This window comes from Aethalodelphis obliquidens, unplaced genomic scaffold (assembly GCF_003676395.1).
Source record: "Aethalodelphis obliquidens isolate GAN/ISIS:26980383/991018 unplaced genomic scaffold, ASM367639v1 scaffold125, whole genome shotgun sequence".
Taxonomy (NCBI): domain Eukaryota; kingdom Metazoa; phylum Chordata; class Mammalia; order Artiodactyla; family Delphinidae; genus Aethalodelphis; species Aethalodelphis obliquidens.
The window spans coordinates 833,408-846,717 of record NW_020838069.1 but is presented as its reverse complement, the minus strand read 5'-3'; the positions used below and the strand labels follow the sequence as shown (position 1 = coordinate 846,717).

Here is a 13,310-nt window from a genome sequence, read left to right as displayed (position 1 = left end):
TGTGTGTGGGCTTTCTCTAGTTGCAGCGAGCAGGGGCTACTCTTCATGGCGGTGTGTGGGCTTTTCATTGTGGTGGCTTCTCTTATTGCGGAGCACGGGCTCTAGGTGCGCGGGCTTCAGTAGTTGTGGCACACGGGCTTCAGTAGCTGTGGCTCACGGGCTCTAGAGCGCAGGCTCAGTAGTTACGGCTCATGGGCTTAGTTGCTCCGCAGCACATGGGATCTTCCCAGACCAGGGCTCGAACCCGTGTCCCCTGCATTGGCAGGCGGATTCTTAACCACTAAACCACCAAGGAAGCCCTCGGCAGCTTTTTAAAAGCAGTCTTTGAGATGAATTTGGATACACCTACTTACTATATGTATGTAACGCTGTTAACTAAAAGTGCTCTCTTCTCTTTGCTAGGAGCCAGTGAAACCGGAAGAAGGCAGAGATATGGCAAACAGGATTGGTGCTTTTGGGTACATGGAGTGTTCAGCAAAGACCAAAGATGGAGTGAGGGAGGTTTTTGAAATGGCCACGAGAGCTGCTCTGCAAGCCAGACGTGGGAAGAAAAAATCTGGGTGCCTTGTCTTGTGAAACCCTGCTGCAAGCACAGCCCTCATGCGGTTAATTTTGAAGTGCTGTTTATTAATCTTAGTGTATGATTACTGGCCTTTTTCATTTATCTATAATTTACCTAAGATTACAAATCAGAAGTCATCTTGCTACCAGTATTTAGAAGCCAACCATGATTATTAATGATGTCCAACCCACCTGACCCACCAGGGTCCTTCTGACACTGCTCTAACAGCCCTCCTCTGCACTCCCACCTGACACACTAGGCGCTAATTCAAGGAATTTCCTAACTTCTTGCTTCTTTCTAGAAAGAGAAACAGTCGGTAACTTTTGTGAATTAGGCTGTAACTACTTTATAACTAACATGTCCTGCCTATCATCTTTCAGCTGCAAGGTACTCTGGTGAGTCACCACTTCAGAGCTTTACTCATTTTAACAGATTTCATTGGCATAGCTCTGGGTGGCAATCCAGTTTTTTGAAAATGTGCTCAGCCAGAAAGGCCCAAGTCCACGCAGCTGTGGCAAAGTTACAGTTCTGTGGTTTCATGTTAGTTACCTTATAGTTACTGTGTAATTAGTGCCGCTTAATGTATGTTACCAAAAATAAATATATCTACCCCAGACTAGATGTAGTATTTTTTGTATAATTGGATTTCCTAATACTGATATTTGTCATCCTCACAGAAAGTGTATTGGTTTTTTTTAAAAAAAGAAAGTGTATTTGAAAATAAAGTCAGATGGAAAATTCATTTTTTAAATTCCTGTTTTGTCAGTTTCTCTGATAAAAGATGGCCATGTCTCCCCTTTTCGGCCCCACATATTCCAGTACCCCCTTCCCCAGAGCTGGGCTAAGTAAATAGGAATTTGGTTTTACGCCTGAGGCACTTAGATAATTCAGAAGGTGGCATAACCTGTCTCACCTGGACTGCAGGGTCTGGCTCTAGTTCACAGTGCTCTTTCTTCTCACTGTATCCAGGTTCCCTCCCAGAGGAGCCACCAGTTCTCTTGGGTGGCCCACGGTTTCTCTGTCCTCTCCAGCTGACTAAACTTTTTTTCTGTACCAGTTAATTTTTCCAACTACTAATAGAATAAAGGCAGTTTTCTAAACTTCCTGTATCCTGGTGTTTGTGTTGGCTCTCTCCAGGGCTGGGAATGGAGGATGAACTCTGCCTAGCTCACCTTGGAAGTTTCCTTCAGGGGGCAAAGTACCGGCTTGCCCACCCCCACCCCAAAGCTGGCACTAACCTGGCTTCTGCCAAAGAGGTGGAAGTGATTATCTTATGTCCCATTCAAGTTCAGAGTAGGGTGGGGTAGGGAATGCAGCCGACTGAGGGGTACTCCAAGCAGTCGTTCTTCTGGACAAATCTTAGTGTGATATTTTCCTCTTCTTACTACCTGTCCATTTTCAGTGTCTTTTACTTCCTTGCCTGAGCTCCAGATGAAGCTGAGGATGGTCTGAAATCGACTGAGTCCCCTTGGCCCTGCATGCTTTTGGGCTCCCCTCCAGGGGTCTGGAGCAGGGCCTGAGTAGTGACCCCAGAAAACCTGTGTAAGGGTAGTGCCACACTGGGGGTGTAAAAGTAGGAGGGAAACCAGAGGCCAGGAGGAGAACACAGTCTAGGGCAGCCCCAGAATGCAAGGAAATGGGTTAGAAAGAGCTGGCTTTTGGCGTCCAGCCCTGGCTGCCCGCCCCCTTTCTCCCCAGCATTGCCCACCCTCCTCCAACTTAACCTTCCTAGAACCAGGAAGTGTCAACACAGAGGACTTGCCTTGGCAGCTGCTGCTAACTGCACCATCATCACAAGTCAACTCCCTCTGCACCTGACAATAGGGCACTTTCTCGGGGAGTAGGAATATGGCATAGGCTGGGAGGGCTGTGTGGCCACAGGCAGCGAAAGATTCTGTTGCTGGCGAGTCTCCCCGTGCCGGGCCCCAATCCCTGAAGAACCATTGAGAAAGAATCCGGAGCCCTCTTCGGCCTGGGCTCTGGGCTGGATAATCCGGGCGACTGCCACAGCGCCGGCGCTGCGCTCCCTGGGCGGGGCCAAACGCGTCCGCGCCTCGGCACGGTCTGGGCGGTGTCCGCATCCGGCCCGACCGCACCCTCCAGCTTCGCGGGACCACAGTCGTAGGACAGAGGCCGGATGAGGCGGGACCGAGCGGGGGAGGGGTGTAGGAGCGGCCGGAAAAGTGCCCGAGCCACATGACCTCGGTCACCCGCCTGTTAAAAGGAGGCGCTTCCCGGCCCGCCCTGTTCGTCTAGCCCGCGGCTCTGCCCTGTCTTTTTGTGCACCTACGCCATGTGTGCCGCTCAGCGCTCGGCGGCCGCCCTGGCTGCAGCGGCCCCGCGCTCGGTGTACGCCTTCTCTGCGCGTCCGCTGGCCGGCGGGGAGCCCGTGAACTTGGGGTCCCTTCGGGGCAAGGTGCTGCTCATTGAGAATGTGGCGTCGCTCTGAGGCACAACTGTCCGGGACTACACCCAGATGAATGACCTGCAGCGGCGCCTCGGGCCCCGGGGCCTGGTCGTGCTCGGCTTCCCGTGCAACCAGTTTGGGCATCAGGTGCGCCTGGCCGAGCGGAGCGGGGGTGGGCGTGCGACCGCGGTTAGGAACGCCGGCGGACGACCCGCCGGGCCCAGCAGCTGCGCGCCCTGGGGGCGGAGAGGCGGGCCACCGGCTCACTTCCCTCCGGCGCTCGTCCCGGCTGGGGTTGAGGTCCACCCTGGGGTTGTGCAAGAAAGGCCAGAGTCTAGTGACTCATGGAGAAACAATGTTTGCAGTTAGAAGGCTTCGCTTCCCCTCGCAGCCCCGGGTCCCAGCTGCTCTCCCCTCCCGCAGGAAAATGGCAAGAACGAGGAGATCCTGAATTGCCTCAAGTACGTACGACCAGGCGGCGGGTTCGAGCCCAACTTCATGCTCTTCGAGAAGTGCGAGGTGAATGGCGAGAAGGCACATCCGCTCTTCACCTTCCTTCGGGAGGCTCTGCCCACGCCCAGTGACGACGCCACTGCCCTCATGACAGACCCCAAGTTCATCACCTGGTCTCCGGTGTGCCGCAACGACGTTGCCTGGAACTTCGAGAAGTTCCTGGTGGGCCCAGACGGTGTGCCCGTACGCAGGTACAGCCGCCGCTTTCTGACCATCGACATCGAGCCTGACATCGAAGCTCTGCTGTCTCAGGGGCCTAGCTGTGCCTAGGGTGCCCCTCCTACCCCTGCTCCTTGGCAGTCACAGCGTTGCCCTCTGGGGATTTTATCCGTGAAGGTGTTTCCTCTAAACCTGCATGGAGGAATGCCAGATGTCCAGGAAAATCCCCTGAGATGGGCACTGGTCCTGTCCATCCCAGCCACCCCTTTCCCAGACCACAGCTTTCTCATTAATAAAGTGCTGAGTGTGAGCAGAACTGTGTATATGTCCTGTATCATTGTCAGATGGGGACACCTTTCCTACTAACCTCATTGTCATAGGGCTGGGAGCTTAAGCCCCCATTCCTTGGCTGGCATTACCTAGCCAAGCCTGAACATCCCAAAATTTTGTCTGCTGTAGAATTCACTCTTTCCTATGTGGGAATCCTAGCTCCTGTCTCAGCATTTCTCCCTCTGCCAGGACATGCAGCAGGGCCATCCTGAGGCTCTGTTACAAGAGAAAGTCTTTATTTCAAAAAGAGGAAGAAATTTCAAAGGCTGACTGCCTATCCTCAGTAGTTTGGCTTCTCCTTTCTGAGTATTTGCTCTGCTCAAAATGACCTTCACAAAAAATAACACCATGGGCTCCCACTTACTGGCTTTGTAACTGCAGAACCAGCCCAAACTGGCCCTGCTCTGTTGATAACAAGATACTGAGTTGTTCTTCAGAGATAGCAGAACAAAACCGCAAGTCATGCAGCAGAGGAGAAATTTTGAATTCTAATAATGCCTGGAACCAAGGTTTTCCACCTCCACCCCTTCTCCCCCACACAGAACCAAAAGAACCCAGATGTGACCAGAACCTGAATGCTGGAACCCTTTCAGAAGTGAAAGATCCATTGTCCAGGAAGACCCAGTGCTGAAGTCCCCTTTACCATACCTTACCATAAATGGCCAAGTTCCAAAGCCCTCCAGTCAAAACCTGCCCCACCAGTGCTTCCACCTATGAACCCATCCTCCCCTAACTCAAAAAAGTTTGACCAAACCCCAGATTAGGGAGATAAATTTGAGAGCCTTGCCTCCTGTCTCCTTGCCAGTCAACCTCACAATAAAGCTCTTTGCTCAAAAGTGGGTGCCATAGTATTGGCTTCTATGTGTGTTGGGCAGCAAGTCCTTACTTGGTAACAGCCTCCTCAAGTGTTAGGGCCATACAAGCCCACTTTGCACAGTTGGCAGCTTATGCAACATAACTCTTTCCCCATTACTTTGCTAGATCTTCTTTGCATAGCGCTATCCAGTGCTTCTATCTGCTCTGATGCTGCGCTTACTGGCTGCTGCCTCTCAGGTACTCAGAAGAGTATACAACTGGTTGTTCTGACCATGCCTTGCAGTTGCAATTGCATGGTCAGGCTTAGGATAGGCGTGTATCTTGGAGGCCAGCTGCTTCTCAGGTATGGCTCAGGTCCAACTTCTCCATCTGTTGTTCCTGTTGTCAGTAATCTCTTGAGACAGACCTAGAGGCACTTCCTATCACAATACAAGGGACTCTGCAGGGCTTGTATGCAATGAAGCTTCTGTTGGGACAGACAAGCACCCAGATATGTGTTATCAGTCCAGAACAAGGTCCAGAGGTTTTGGGGTCCCAATGTTTATGCTCAAATTGGTGGCTCAAGTCCCTTCTGTGTCTTAACCAACTCTCAAGAACTTTTCTTCTAACCCTAAGCAGGCATCTTTGCTGCTGCCCTCCCTCTCTGCCTGCCCTTAGGTCATTAAGGGCTGTATTTGTTCTGGCTCCCTCTCTCTCCATCATCAAAACAGGCCCACCTCCCTCTGGCTGCAAGGCCTCTCCACCTCGCTTTTGAGTCCCCTCTGAGGTAACAAGACAGAGCTCTGTTCCCCATTGAGACCCCACTCTATCTGTGCTCCTCTCAGAACCAAAAGTCTTGATTACATCTGTGAGTGACTGGTCTGCTTCCCCAGAGGGTGAAAGTCTGGGAGGTGGAAAGGGGCTGGTCATCTCCTCAGGGTCCATAGGGCCTTGTGTATAGCATGAATCAGCCAGTGTTTGTCAATTAATATAAAGAGAATAACTTTCCACTCAAAACAGGGTCAGGGGGACTTCCCTGGTGGCACAGTGGTTAAGAATCCGCCTGTCAAGGCAGGGGACACAGGTTCGATCCTTGGTCTGGGAAGATCCCACATGCCATGGAGCAACTAGGCCCGTGTGCCACAACTACTGAGCCTGCACGCTGCAACTACTGAGCCCACACACTGCAACTACTGAAGCCTGCGCAACTAGACCCTGTGCTCTGCAACAGAAGCCACCTCAATGAGAAGCCCACGCACCACAATGAAGAGTAGCCCCCACTCTCCGCAACTAGAGAAAGCCCGCGTGCAGCAACGAAAACCCAAGACAGCCAAAAGTAAAAAAAATAATAAAATTTAAAACAAACAAAAAAACAGGGTCAGGGATTTTTTTTTTTTCTTTTTCTTTTTTTTTTTTTGCAGTACGCGGGCCTCTCACTGCCACGACCTCTCCTGTTGCAGAGCACAGGCTCCGGACGCGCAGGCTCAGCGTCCATGGCTCACGGGCCCAGCCGCTCCGCGGCATGTGGGATCCTCCCGGACCGGGGCACGAACCCGCGTCCCCTGCATCAGCAGGCGGACTCTCAACCACTGTGCAACCAGGGAAGCCCCAGGGATTTTTGAGGATTTTGTAGACTCCAAATCTGACTGCTGGAATGGAAACTAACAACCTGTTCACCTGGGTATATCTGGGTATACCTAGGCCATCTTTGACCTCCTTAAACCCCACATCTCTTCTCTAAAAGCCCTTTGCTCCTTTATTGCAACACTCATCATTCAGCCCTGTGCCATATACTCTGCTGGGTACCAGGATACAGTCCTCAGGAAAGCAGAAAGACTCTATAATTACTAAATGCATATTTAGTTCTATGAGAGTAGTATGGGGTACTTTGAGAATAAACTAGAGGGCCTGGCCCAGTGGGGAGGATCACGCTTTTGTCTCTTGGAGGGAGTGACAGTGAAGCTGAAGAGAGGTTAAGAAGCAGTTAGCTGAGGAACAAGCTGATGGAGGGTGGACAGGCAGGGAGTTCAGTGTGTGAAGGTCTGAGGTGGAAAGGTGGCATCACTGACAATCAGGTACTACAAGGAGGAGCAGGTGTGGGGAGAAGAAAAGTGTTTAGATTCAGATTTGGTGCATGAGACATCCAGATGGAGATATCTGGAGCCTTACAAGAGGCTCAGAAAAGGAATTTGGGTTGGAGACAAAGGTCTAGTCAAGGGGTCAGTAAGTAGCCATTGGAGAGGATACGGTCTCACCTGGGGAGAGTGACAAGAAGAAGATCAGGTGGCCTAAACTTGAGGCCTATGAATTCACAGTGTTTCTGGGTCAGATGGCAGAGAGGCACAGCTGGAACAGTGATGGATGGAGTCAAAGAGCTGAGGGAAGGGACATTTCATAAAGAATTGTTAGCTGGGGACTTCCCTGGTGGTCCAGTGGTTAGGATTCTGCACTTCCACTGCAGAGGGCACAGGTTCAATCCCTGGTCAGGGAACTAAGATCCCGCATGCCTCACAGCGTGGCCAAAATAAAAAAAATAAAAAGAATAGTTAGGGCTTCCCTGGTGGCGCAGTGATTGAGAGTCCGCCTGCCGATGCAGGGGACACGGGTTCGCGCCCCGGTCTGGGAGGATCCCACATGCCGCAGAGCGGCTGGGCCCGTGAGCCAGGGCCGCTGAGCCTGCGCGTCCGGAGCCTGTGCTCCGCAACGGGAGAGGCCACAACAGTGAGAGGCCCGCGTATCGCAAAAAAAAAAAAAAAAAAAAAAAAAGAATAGTTAGCTGGGATGAGTGCTTGTGAACTGAGGGGTCCTCAGCAAGTGCAGTCCTGGGGGAAGCTAGAGCTGTAACCAGACAGCCAGTGCCCGAGATCTACCAGGTCCTATTCTGGGAGCTAATACACAGTGCCCCAAAATCACCTGGGTGCTTGTTAAAAGCTATGTCCACGGCCCCCCTCCAGAGATGCTGATGTGGATAGCCTGGGGATTTAGGGTCCTATTCAATGTCCTACAGCTGAACCCATGAGGAGAGACTTCCTGCTCCAACTCTCCCCTTTCCTGTAAAGGGTCAGTGTGGCCTGGGCCACACTCTCTGGTTAGGCTCTGGGATGGGAATCCAGGGCTTTCCAAACTGACTCCAACTTCTTCCCCTCTGGGTTACCTGGTGACTCACCCCTCCTTACCCACTTTTTTTTTTTCTTCTTCTTCAGTTTATGCTTTAGGCTGCAAGAGAAAGGAAATTCTGAGATCCCCATTGTGGCTGACACTGGCTGGTGAATACTCCTCCTCAGACTTGAAGCTGCATGCCTCCTTTAACTGTCCTTTTCAACTCTCTCTTTTTCTAGGAACACTCAGACTAAAGCCGGTTAACACTTCATCTTCCTCCCCAAGAAACTGGACATCTTCCCCCAAAACACACACACATTCTTTCTCATTCAACCATGCAACTGCTACTGGCTCTGACCTGCACCCACTCCACCCCACTGTGAATCAGCAGCTCAAATTAACAAGTAAAAGTGAAGGAATCCCAGTGAACCTGCCTGAGGTCCTGGCCTTTGGTAGCAGTGCCTCCGGAAATCTGATAAAATATGTATATGTATATTAAATCACAATGTACACACTAAAATTTATTTGTCAACTATACCTCAACAAAGCTGAAAAAAAATCTGATAAAATTCATTTGGTCAGGCACTTATTGCACAATTAGTTCTTTATCACATGACTTCCTCATTCTGTCTCGATGTAGTTTCACAAACAACATTTAAAATAAGCTTATTTTCAGTGAGGCATTCCTGGCCTGATCAGCCTTTTCTCATAAGTTTTAACTTTGGGGTAATACTGAGTAAAAAATACTTGCTAAAGCTTTCCACAAGAGAAATAAATCCATCCACAGCATGGATTTATTTTTTTAATTTTTTTGCTGTACGCGGGTCTCTCACTGTTGTGGCCTCTCCCGTTGCGGAGCACAGGCTCCAGACGCGCAGGCTCAGCGGCCATGGCTCACGGGCCCAGCCGCTCCGCGGCATATGGGATCTTCCTGGACCGGGGCACGAACCCGTGTACCCCTGCATCAGCAGGCGGACTCTCAACCACTGTGCCACCAGGGAAGCCCCACAGCATGGATTTTTAAAGAATGGGCAGGGATCCCTGTCAGAGTACTCTGAATTTGGCAGGTTTTTGTTATTACAATCACCAAATAGGCTAGATGAGCATGCTTTCATAGAGGTGTGACACACCTGGGCTGGCACTAAAATAAAGCCCAGCTGGAGATAGTCAATAAGTTACTGGGCATCAGGCACTGCTGGATTGGGAAGCAGGAGCTCAGATGAGAGAAGTTCTTGCCCAAGGAGTGAGGGCTCATGGGCACTGGCCCTGTGGGTAACAGAGAAGCCAACTTGAGATCTGACATCCTTCAGCTTTGACCTACCCAAGAACTCAAATCCAGACTTGTCACGTGAAAAAACAAAAATAAAATCACTAACTAGGTGGGCCACTTGCTGGTGGGTATTCTGTTAGTTGCATCCAGAAGCATTGAAACTGACAGGACGTGACAGTGATGTGCTGGGCAGAGGCCCAGTAGCCCTTCTATCCTTCATCCTGCAGACAGAAACCCCACTCCCAGCACCCTTCCCAGGTCCAGTGTAGCCGTGGCCAGCAAAGCCAAGGTAGGAGACCACAGAACAGGCTCACTTAATCCAAATGCCCAGAGTTAGGGCAGTATCCAGGGGCAGGGGCAGCCCACCTTGGGTGGTGTCCTACGGTCCTGCAGGCTACCTGACTCCACAGGGAGGCGAGTGGAGGGAATCTGAGCCTCCCTGCAGAAGAAGCACCTATTACCCCAGCCTCCTCTGTCCCCAGCACGTGGCTATACCTGTGTACATGTGTGTGAATCTAAAGAAGCCCTGGTCCCCTCAGGATTCCTTGGCAGACTCATCATGCATCCTCAAAGGTCAGGGGGGATGTTAAGCGTACCGTTTTGTTTTTTTTTTTTGGGCCTCACCGCTGCGCAGCATGTGGGATCTTAGTTCCCCGACTAGGGATCGAACCTGCACCCCCTGCACTGGAAGTGCAGAGTCTTAACTACTGGACCACCAGGGAAATCCCTCCCTTTTTTTTTGTCTTTAATTTTTTTTCATCTTTTTTTTTTCATCTTTAATGTTAAGCATACCTCTGCTTCCTACACCAGTTGCTTATGTTTCCTTCCTAGCAAAGTGTCTACAGCATCACCCTCCATGTTCCTCTAGCACTTTTATCACACAACACACTATAATTACATGTGAAAACATCTTCCCCAACCTCACTGGCTGGGAACCCCTGGACGGTAGGGACTGTGAGGACATAACAGATTATCAGTCAAATGAAAAAAATGACTACTCTCTGGATAATTCTTTCATTCATTCACCCAAGAAATGCTTATGGAGAATTTGCTCTGTGCAAAGGGAAAATGACACATACAATTAATATCTAAATGCTTATTTAAGGTTAAGACATTGATGGTAACAGAATTAGAGCAGGAAGAGGAGACATGACCACACATGGGCCCAGGACACAACACCTTCCCCACCCAATCAGAGCTAGCTACCAACAGTGGCATAACCAGAATGGAATATCCAACATGGGAAAAATGATCCCACGTCCTTTCTGTGAGATTCATTCAGTTTTTTGCCTCTGTCACCTTCCCCAGTAACCCAACGCTTATGTAACAGAGGTGAAAGTGTCACTGATAAGACATTTAATTCTTCTAAAATGTACCTCTAGAGGCTTTCACTTTTTCACAGTCCCCTGGGCAAGGTAAGGAAGCACAGGCAAGAAGGAAAAAAAAGTATTTCTCTCCTGATGCCACCTCTAATCAAAAGGTGCCCAAGGGACTTCCCTGGTGGTGCAGTGGTTAAGAATCCCCGTGCCAATGCAGGGGACATGGGTTCGATCCCTGGTCTGGGAAGATCCCACATGCCGCAGAGCAACTAAGCCTGAGGGCCAAAACTACTGAGCCCGCATGCCACAACTACTGAAGCCCGCACTCTCTAGGGTCCGTGTGCCACAACTACTGAGCCCACGTGCTGCAACTACTGAAGCCCACGCGCCTAGTGCCCATGCTCTGCAACAAGAGAAGCCACTGCAGTGAGAAGCCCACGCCCCGCAATGAAGAGTAGCCCCCGCTCATCGCAACTAGAGAAAGCCCACACGCAGCAACGAAGACCCAATGCAGCCGATAAAAAAAAAAAAAAACGGTGCCCAGTATTTGTGAATACAGCCACATATGCTCTATGATTGCCGGCCAAGTGTGGACCAAGGGTGACTGGGGAGGGCCAACTCCAGGTAGGTTTAGAGCAAGCCATAGTACCAGCCAAGGCAAGAACTTTATGATTTGGAACCAAATAAAACTTAAAGTTCACACACCCAGACATTACAAACCCTCAATTAGATAGATCATCACAGTCCAAGATCGTAGTATGTAACCAATCAGCCAGACCTGTCGCCTCCAGCTCTCTTCCTGCTTTCCTTCCTGTTGTGCTCCAAGCTTCCTTGGCAACAGGTGAGTTGTTCAGTTCTGGGGTTTGGTTGCAGGGCCAAGAGAGGGGCCTACTAGGCCCATACCTCTCCCTAGGGGAAATGGCCCAACAGAGAACACAGTCCTGGGGCCAGGGTGTCTCCTGAGTTGAATCACTCAACTCCTTTCCTCCCAAATCCGCGGGTCACTCTCACAACACCAGGAACACACAGGCAGATGTTCATTGTTTCTAGTTCTCAGTTTTTAACATATAATCAAACTCACTAAGAAAGTTTTAAAACTGGAAATAATGGCGATCTGATTATGAAGTTTCACATTATTCCTTGCATTTTAACTACTGGCACTTGATAATTTTAATATAAATTTTTAGGGACTACCCATAATTAGTGTACTATTTTTACAGCTATTTAATAGCACTGAAGAGATCCAGGCTTAAAAAGATTTTCCAAAGTTTTCATTTTTATAATTAGGTTTTGTCCCTCTTTCTAGTGGTGCTGACTACCTGTCCTACTTCCTTAAGACTCTGACCCATGCCATAAATGGTATAGGAGAAACTGCTAAAAAAAGAAGAGGCAAGCAGACATTGTAATGTAGGTTCTGAAGTCATGTCAGTAACCCAACTTTCTTCTTCCATAAATAGGACTAAAGGCAGTGTTTCTCATTTGATAACATTTTTAACAATTTCAAAGAACTTTCACAGGAGGGCACTTGGGGTGTCAGGGTTGGCTCCCCAGATGTAGAATTATCACGTGATGGTAACTCTTATCTGCAGGGGATTAACTGCTATGTGGTTATTCAAGGCAGTTTTAATTCCAAATTACTTTCCCCTGCTATCTACCCAACTGCCAAAAGGCCTCTGTTACCAGATGGTGTGTGATAGATGTCCTAGGAGTGCAAATTAATTTCAATTAGCCAAAACCCAACATAAAAATAGTAAATCTGTTCAAATGACCTACCACAGCTTCACCAGGCCAGCTCTCTCTTCCACCCCCAACACTGAACATGGTTCATCTGTTTCTCTTCTCCTGCCTCATAGGCACCTTTCCAAAGGTTCCTAGTAGGTCTCTGGGCTGCACCACTGTAGGCATAAAGCACCCTCAGCTATTTCTCTCTGCTCTTCAACCTCCTACAATATCTGTGCGTCATTTAAGGCAGGACATATGGTCCCTCCGGCCTCCCTTCTAGCTTTAGCTCTCAGGTCCTTTCAGTCTGTGCCCAGCTCAACTGGCCTAATCTTCACTCTTTAATCCTTTCTTGCTTGCTCCAGAAATTCTCTTTGACCCCTCTAGTCTCCTCTCCTTTAACATGCACCGTCATTTCTATGCTTTCTTCAAGATCACACTTGGGACTTCCCTGGTGGCGCAGTGGTTAAGAATCAGCCTGCCAATGCAGGGTACATGGGTTCGAGCTCTGGTCCGGGAAGATCCCACATGCCGCAGAGCAGCTAAGTCCGTGGGCCACAGCTACTGAGCCTGTGTGCCACAACTACTGAAGCTCACGTGTCTAGAGCCTGTGCTCTGCAACAAGAGAAGCCACCGCAATGAGAAGCCGGTGCACCTCAACGAAGAGTAGCCCCCGCTCTCCGCAACTAGAGAATGCCTGCACACAGCAATGAAGACCCAACGTAGACCAAAAAAAAAAAAAAAAAGAAATCACACTCAAAAGGTACTTAAGTCAAAGGCTCCCTTTCACAGCTCTGGGTCTAGTCTTTGGTTCATAGCCTGTAACGGTGCTTATCACGCACTTCTTGGCGCTGGGGCTATTTGTGGAAGATCCCCTCTCCTCTATTAGATCGTATAAAGGCAGGTACTGGGTCTTATTTTTCTCTGAGGGTGGTAACTGGTAGACTCACCTAAGCCAGCTGCCTGGTCTCCTCTTTGCTCTGGGTGTACTTCCCCCTCCAGGAGGAGGGCTGTGTTTTTTGTATGCAAGGTCGAGTGGGAAACATACGGTGTTGAGGACACTATATCTTGCTGTAGCAACAAATCAGCAGCCTGGACATCTAATGTGGAGAATACACCTAGTCCTCTCCTCCCACC

The 13,310-nt window shown here is 49.8% G+C and overlaps 2 protein-coding genes and 1 non-coding gene across 5 annotated transcripts in view; all 3 read left to right on the top strand.

Moving 5' to 3' along the window:
* The window catches only part of RHOA (ras homolog family member A), a 51,877-nt gene extending 50,215 nt beyond the window's left edge, over positions 1-1,662 (top strand). For all 3 annotated transcript variants that reach the window (XM_027098623.1, XM_027098621.1, XM_027098622.1), the window contains one exon: positions 403-1,662. In XM_027098623.1, the coding sequence (XP_026954424.1) occupies positions 403-576 (174 nt within the window). In that variant the 3' untranslated portion in view covers positions 577-1,662. The remainder of the gene's footprint in view (positions 1-402) is intronic.
* A 1,088-nt stretch (positions 1,663-2,750) lies between these two features.
* On the top strand, positions 2,751-3,957 carry GPX1 (glutathione peroxidase 1). Its single transcript, XM_027098620.1, has 2 exons — positions 2,751-3,116; positions 3,393-3,957. Exons 1-2 carry the CDS (start codon positions 2,856-2,858, stop codon positions 3,750-3,752), a joined length of 621 nt encoding a protein of 206 aa, XP_026954421.1. The 5' UTR covers positions 2,751-2,855; the 3' UTR covers positions 3,753-3,957.
* Positions 3,958-7,184: 3,227 nt separating this feature from the next.
* Positions 7,185-7,257, top strand: TRNAG-UCC (transfer RNA glycine (anticodon UCC)). Its single transcript has one exon. It is a non-coding gene; the product is annotated as a tRNA-Gly (tRNA).
* The last annotated feature ends 6,053 nt before the right edge of the window (positions 7,258-13,310 follow it).